The sequence below is a fragment of the Malus sylvestris genome, chromosome 1 (genome assembly GCF_916048215.2).
Source record: "Malus sylvestris chromosome 1, drMalSylv7.2, whole genome shotgun sequence".
Taxonomy (NCBI): Eukaryota; Viridiplantae; Streptophyta; class Magnoliopsida; order Rosales; family Rosaceae; genus Malus; species Malus sylvestris.
In genome coordinates, this window is record NC_062260.1 from 16,873,087 (window position 1) to 16,880,235 (window position 7,149).

Here is a 7,149-nt window from a genome sequence, read left to right on the forward strand (position 1 = left end):
GTCCGACCTCTTCTTTCTTCAACACTTTGAAAATGTCTGGACCCTCCGACCGTCATTTTCACTTGAATCTTGGTGAAGAGGCAGTCCCGCCTTCTCCAGACAACATATGGCGCCCATCCTTCATATCCCCTACTGGTCCTCTTACCGTCGGGGATTCGGTGATGAAGAATGACATGACCGCTGCGGTGGTGGCCCGGAACCTTGTCACTCCCAGAGATAACAGACTATTTTCCAAACGGTCTGATGAGTTGGCTGTTAAGGATTCTCTGGCTCTTAGTGTGCAGTGTGCAGGTTCTGTGTTTAATATGGCCCAACGCCTATTTGCTCGAACCCGTCAAGTTGAATCCTTGGCGACTGAAGTGATGAGTCTCAAACAGGAGATTAGGGGGCTCAAGCATGAGAATAAACAGTTGCACAAGCTCGCACACAACTATGCCACAAACATGAAGAGGAAAATTGACCAGATGCAGGAATCTGATGGTCAGATTTTACTTGATCATCGGAGGTTTGTGGGTTTGTTCCAACAACATTTGCCTTCGTCTTCTGGGGCTGTACCGCGTAGTGAAGCTCCGAATGATCATCCTTTGGCTCCTCTTCTTCCTGGAGTTCCGCCGAGTGGTGAGGCTTCAAACAGTCAACCTCCAGCGCCTCTCATTTCTGGAGCTCTGCCGAGTGGTGAGGTGGCACCTGATCGTCCTTGAAGATCCCCTCTTGTAAATTTGAGTTGATTGATTTTTTTTTTTTTTTTTTTGTATGTACAATGCAAATTTATGTAAAAAATTCCAGAAAGAAATAAAGAAAAGCGGACTTTATTTCTCTCGATGCATTTGGTTTTTTTTTTTTTTTTTTTTTTTTTTTTTTTTCTGCTGTAAACATACATATATTATGCACACATACATACATATTAATTTTTCACGTGGACTGATCCACCATTTTTTTTTTTTTTTCACATGGTGCTAGAGGCACCAAGACCCCACCAAAATTTTTTTTATATTATTTCTCCTTCTTTCCAGTCTTGGCTTTAAAACAATCAAAACACGGTAAGTGGAGCACCCAAAACCTTTACAATATATATATATATATATATATTTTTTTTTATTCTTTTATTTTTTTCTTTGCACATGGTGCCTGGTGCACCCCCCCTTTTTTTTCACGTGGTGACAGCATCACTTTGCTTTGCTCCACCCTCTTTTTTTTCACGTGGTGACAACACCACTTTGCTTTGCTCCACCACTTTTTTTTTTTTTTTTGTATAAATTAGGATGCTTGGCTGAGGGATTTTGTAGGGAAGGACGAAGACGGACGGAGAGCTGGAGTTTAAGGAAGAGCTTCTCGGCCGGCTAGTCGTTTGACAGCAGTCTTTGAAGTGGGTGGCAGCTGTGAGGCAAGAGACGGAGGAGGGTGCAAAAGAAGAGCGGTGCAGCCTTGATGTCGGAGACTTTGCCGTCGCCGTTGCTGCTTGGAACTGACGGGCAGAAGGGGATTGCCGCTCATTGTTGATGGGCCCATTCATGTCGTCTGAAACAACACCAGCTTGCCCGTGAACACCGTATTGATGAGCCACCTCAAGCCCGTATGTGGCTCCAGCCCAACCGCAGAGGCGGCTTGAAGGATCTGAGCGCCGGGGATGGGGGAGAGTACGGTAAGCTTGCAGAGGTTGAAGAGGAGCTCCGCCTGGGAGCGCTGATCGTTGGCGGAAGACATGAGGTGGGAGATCAGGGTTTGGAAAGGGGCCGGGTCGGTCTTAGCGACGATTCAGACGATTCAGATGAAGTCGTACGACACCAGCATCAGCGAGTGCATAACGCCAGTCAATTGTAGCGCCTGGAAGGTTCGAGCGTAGGTGGGTGTGACGGCAATGACCGTTTTTGAGGTTGTTGACTCCAAACTGCCTCCCCTGCTTCTTCTAAATCGTCTCAATTTATGCGGTGCACATTCATGGTCTCGATTGGGTTCGGGTGCGACCACGGTCAGATTCGGATCCCATGCTGCCCGACGATGACCCGGCTGCTGGAGCTAGCGGTGGTGGTGTTCCTGTTGAGATGCATTTCCAGCTGCTCATCCAAGCTCTTCAGATCAATCCGATCTACCCTCACAAACCCATCTGAGCTTTTCTTCATTTTTTGTTGCTTCTGATTTCAGAAGCTTAGAAATTGAATGAGTTGTTTGGAATGGATCAGAGTCTCAGATCTAATGGATGGCTGAGAGACTGAATTTGGGTGCCTTCTAGGTGCCCCAAATTTCTACAGAGACGAAGGGAGAGGGAGGAGGGAGCAGAAGCCGTGAAGATCGAAAGACAGAAACCTTCAGGACCGAAATTCGAATCCGACCCATTTCGAACCATGACTTCCATGTGGGCGCTCCTGATAACCACCACGATGATGCTTTTGAGGACTGTGGCTATGCCTTCGCTTGTTTCTCCCAAATAACCGCCTCCTCAACTCCCTGCTAATTTTCTTCAAGTGCATGAAGTTGCAGTAGCCACCTCGATTGCATACATTTTCTTCGTACTGCCTACAGGTAGCTTCACAAAAATCCGTCACGGGTGAAAAGTCGACGATGATGAGACGCCCTGCATAGAACCTGCCAGTGAAATTCTGAAGTGCAGCTTGAGCATGTTCTTCCTCCCTGAACCGAACGTACACATTACCAACCATGTGGTCAGCCAAATTGTCACAGATATCCAAGCTTTCGATCTGTCCGTACTTGCTCAGCTCCTCGAACAGATCCTCATAAAAATCTTCGAAGTTGTCCGGGATCTTGCGGGGGTTGAGGGCTTGGCCCTGGGGGTCGACGCCGGGGTTGGTGAGCATATCGGGGCGCTGGTACATGTTGGAGAGGAGGAGTTGTTGACAAAATTCCCTCCAATCTTTTCTAGCAGGTAACATCTTACGGTAAAAGTTTTATGCTTCGACGAATCGCTTAAGTTGCTACAACCAATTTGCATATTCTTTGCTGTCCTTGTTGAGCATGTACTCATGCAAGAAATTAGTTGTGCTGGGCTTGATTCCTCTCACCTCCAAATACTTGTGGAATGCTTTCTGAAGGTTCTCATCCAAATCATGGAAATCAGGCCCCTCGTAGGCAATTTGATCCTCGGAATCTTCGGGATTTTTCACTGCCAAGCTGTCAATTTGAAACTCATCAGGGTAAGCAGTGACGCTAAACTCGACAATTGGTCCGTTACCCTTGGAGACAGTTACAACCAACGGGATGCTGGATTGGTTGGCGTGTTCATCATTGTCATCATTTTGGTTATCATCGTTGTCGTCTTCACCTATGACTAGATCAGGCATGTGAACTTCAACCTGTATGTCTTCACCTTAATATGTTCTTTTCAGCGTCACTGTTTGGATTCCGGGAGTATCTTCAATTTTAAAGGGGAAGGATGATGGAATCTCCTCAACCTTGTCGAGATCCTCGGTCTCCTCAGCGCACTTGATCTCCGACTCGATCACCCTGATCAGAGACTGGTCCGAACTGTGGCTTGAATAGTATCGAGGGGTGCGAACGAAAGGGGTCGGCTGAGATTTGAGACAGGCATTGGATTTGACCGCGGATTGGGCTTGGAGGCTGCCACTTGGGCCTAGATGGCCTCCTTTTAAGAGGCTTGTTGCTGATGGGGTTTCAGAATGATTTTTTTTTTTAAATACATAATAACATATGTATTCAATTTTTTTTTTTCGAAGAAACTGTAGTTTAATTTTGTACAAAGAAAATTGTAATTTTCTTTAACAAAATAAATTTGTAATGAAATTGACATTCTTTAATAAAACATTTATTCTTTTGATTTTGATGTGACTGAACTCGAAAAATTGAACATTCGAGCTGCCTACGTACCCCTCCAAAGAAGAGATCAAGTCGTAACGTAGTTCAAATACATTTTTTTTTCTTTTTGTGCCGTTTGCAGTTTTAACTCATGCAGGCAAGGAGTGTTGTTGTCGTTTGCAGTTTTAACTCGTGCAGACAAGGAGCATTTGGTGCCGTGTTGCAGTTTCAGCTCGTGCAGGCAAGGAGTGTTGGTGTTGCCTTTTATGCTCGTGCAGACCAGGAGCGTTTGGTGCAGTGTTGCAGTTTCAGCTCGTGCAGGCAAGGAGCTTTGGTTCGTGCAGTTTAGGCTCGTGCGAACAAGGAGCATTGGTGAATTTGTCAAGCAATTTTGGAAAGGCGTTCCTCACAATCTTCATAGCAAGGAGCCTTGACCGCGTGATTGAAGAAGTCTTCGGGCAAGAAATCACGCATCGTGATGGCAACGGACGATCTTTGTGTCGCAATTTTATCATCTTCAACATGTTCACGTTGCTTTGAAGGTTGACAAGAGCTGCTTTGCCCCCTTTCCGATTGGTAGACTTGTGGAGGAGACGTATGCTTCTTGTGCAATTTCTGAGGAGTGACTTGAGTCCATCCTTCAACTTTGCTTGTCTTGGAGGATGCCCCCAGCGGTTGAGGTGAAAATTTTGAGTCGGAAGAGCCAGAAGTGATGGTGGTATAGTTTGAGTTCACCACATCGTCAAGATCTAGCTTGATGATTCCTTTCTGAGCCAGCTTCATGATGAGATCTTTCAGTACGAAACATTTTTCTGTCGGATGACTGATGAAGCGGTGGAATTTACAGTATCTTGGACTGTCGGTACGATTCATTTCTTCCGGCCGTCTGCACTCAGGCAAATTGATCACTTTCTTGTCCAGCAAGTCTTCTAACATGGCAACCACATCAGAGTCGGGGAATGGATAAGTTTTCTCCTCAAGCTCCTTCAAAGTGCGTCTACGCATCTCTTGATCACGAAAGCCTTCGGCTTGAATCGCCTTGCCTCGTGTAGGGATTTTGACGGGAGATGTGTTGACCGTCATCGCTTCCTTGGTGGGTTTCCATGCAGCCTTTTCCACCTTTGTCCCAAGAACTTTGTCGTTCTTGTAGTCGGCGATCGGTTCTTTCTTCCCATGATGGGCGATGCTCAACTCCATGTCATGGGCGCGAGTGGCCAATTCCTCAAAGGTTCGCGGTTTAATGCCTTGAAGGATGTATTGCAAACCCCATTGCATGCCTTGGATGCACATCTCGATTGAAGAGGTTTCCGAGAGCCTGTCTTTACAGTCGAGGCTTAGAGTGCGCCATCTGTTGATGTAGTCAATGACTGGCTCGTCCTTCCACTGCTTTGTGCTCATTAGCTCTAGCATGCTCACAGTGCGGCGGGTGCTATAGAAGCGGTTGAGGAATTCCCGCTCTAATTGCTCCCAGCTGTTGATGGACTCGGGCTCTAGGTCCGTGTACCACTCAAAGGCATTTCCTTTCAGCGAGCGCACAAACTGCTTGGCGAGGTAGTCTCCCTCCGTCCCCGCGTTGTTGCAAGTTTCGACGAAATGTGCAACGTGCTGCTTTGGGTTTCCTTTTCCATCGAACTGCATGAACTTTGGTGGTTGATAACCCCTTGGCGTCCTTAGGGCATCAATCTTCTTGGAATAGGGCTTCGAGTAGAACAAGGAGGTATGTGAGCTCCCTTCGTACTGTGCCTTGATGGTGTTGGTGATCATCTCTTGCAGCTGCTGGATAGAAAGAGATCCCATGAGTGCCGCTGCTTGGTCTGACTCCGGCTTCACATCGTTTTTCTCCACCTGAGGCTCCTCTTCTTCGTCGTCTCTTCTCTTTAGTGGATCATCCTCTGGGTCGGGTTTATCACCGTCCTGCGCCTCCAGTCGGTTGACTAGTGCTGCAATTTGCAAGTCTTTTTCTTCCACAGTTTGGGTTAGCCTTGCGATCGCTTCATTCATTTGAGCCAGCTGTTTATCGATTGAAGTTGCTCCAATGGTCATGACTTGCATGGCTGAACTGTCGCTTGAATCGGCATCGGAGAGCATGGATTCAGAGTATTTCCTTGGGCTTTCCCCCCTTGGTGCCCTTAGTGAGGCTAAGGTGATCAAAGGCTCGTGCCTTGGGTGCTTTTGTTCCCTTGGCAGAGTTGATGTAGAGGTGAAAGAGGCGGCAGAAGTAGCTCTTGCCATGCTTCGAGTCGTGATGCCCAAAGTGACACCAGTTGCGACGAGGACGCTCTTGTTCTTTGCGCCGGTTGCGAGAACAGTTTGAGCCTTCCTTGATGCCATTAATTTTGGAAGTGCGCTTGAATTTCTTGAACGGAGAAAGAGATGAGAGGTAGAGATGTCCCACCGAGCGTGCCAATTTGTGAACACGGAAAATTCCTGAAACGAAAGAGACAAGAACAACGTGCACAAACAAATATTTGTATTTGATGATTTTGGGTTACAATCTCTCTCTATTTTGATCCTCTGATTCGATCTCCGTAAGGTGTGTATTTGTGGATGTTTCGTTGATCCAAGGGCCATCGAGGCTTGATCTTGGATGAACTGTTGGAAGTTTCTTCAAGGGGCCGTGGGCTTGATCTTTGAAAGTGGATTTGAGCGGATCTTCAAGGAGCCGTTGGGGCTTGATCTTGAGTAACGGTGATGAACGGATCTTCAAGGGGCTTTTGGGCTTGATCTTGAAGAAACAGTGATGAACAGATCTTCAAGGGCTTTTGGGCTTAATCTTGAAGAACGGTTGGATGTGTGTGGATTTGTCGACGTTGTTGATCTAAAGGGCCGTTGGGGCTTGATCTTGGATGAACGGATGATGAATTATGGTGTTTTCTTCAAGGGCCGTCGGGGCTTGATCTTGAAAGAGCGATGAACGAAGAACGAAGAACACTTTCTTCAAGGGCCGTCGGGGCTTGATCTTGAATTGGTGGATGATTGTTGATCCAAAGGGCCGTTGGGGCTTAATCTTGGATGAACGATGAACGATGAACGAAGAACGAAGAACACTTTCTTCAAGGGCCGTCGGGGCTTGATCTTGAATTGGTGGATGATTGTTGATTCAAGGGCCGTTTGGGCTTGATCTTGGAAGAACGATGAACGAAGAACGAAGAGAGCTTTCTTGATTCTTCGGGAACCTGGATGCTTGAGGGCTTTAGAGTTTTTCAGAGCTTCAGAGCTTCAAGGTGTAATATGAATTGGTCCCCTCAAATGAATGAATTAGCCTTCTATTTATAGAAATTTTCAAGGCCTAATTTTGAATATAATATTCCAGATGAAATAAGTCGTTTCTGCCATGTGTTGACACGTGTCCTGTTTGATGACTTTTCCAACTTATTTCAA

The 7,149-nt window shown here is 46.5% G+C and overlaps 2 protein-coding genes across 2 annotated transcripts; both read right to left on the reverse strand.

Moving 5' to 3' along the window:
* Window positions 1–2,306: 2,306 nt before the first annotated feature.
* LOC126614027 (splicing factor U2af small subunit B-like) lies at window positions 2,307–2,840 on the reverse strand. The gene has a single exon (XM_050281669.1). It carries the CDS (start codon window positions 2,829–2,831, stop codon window positions 2,307–2,309), a length of 525 nt encoding a protein of 174 aa, XP_050137626.1. The 5' UTR covers window positions 2,832–2,840.
* Window positions 2,841–2,866: 26 nt separating this feature from the next.
* Window positions 2,867–3,525, reverse strand: LOC126621938 (uncharacterized protein At2g39795, mitochondrial-like). The gene has a single exon (XM_050290565.1). It carries the CDS (start codon window positions 3,294–3,296, stop codon window positions 2,931–2,933), a length of 366 nt encoding a protein of 121 aa, XP_050146522.1. The 5' UTR covers window positions 3,297–3,525; the 3' UTR covers window positions 2,867–2,930.
* Between the last annotated feature and the right edge of the window lie 3,624 nt (window positions 3,526–7,149).

Excerpts from the sequence above, each read along its gene's own strand:
- LOC126621938 (XM_050290565.1), bottom strand. The coding sequence starts at position 3,296 with ATGCCTGATCTAGTCATAGGTGAAGACGACAACGATGATAACCAAAAT.
- LOC126614027 (XM_050281669.1), bottom strand. The coding sequence starts at position 2,831 with ATGTACCAGCGCCCCGATATGCTCACCAACCCCGGCGTCGACCCCCAG.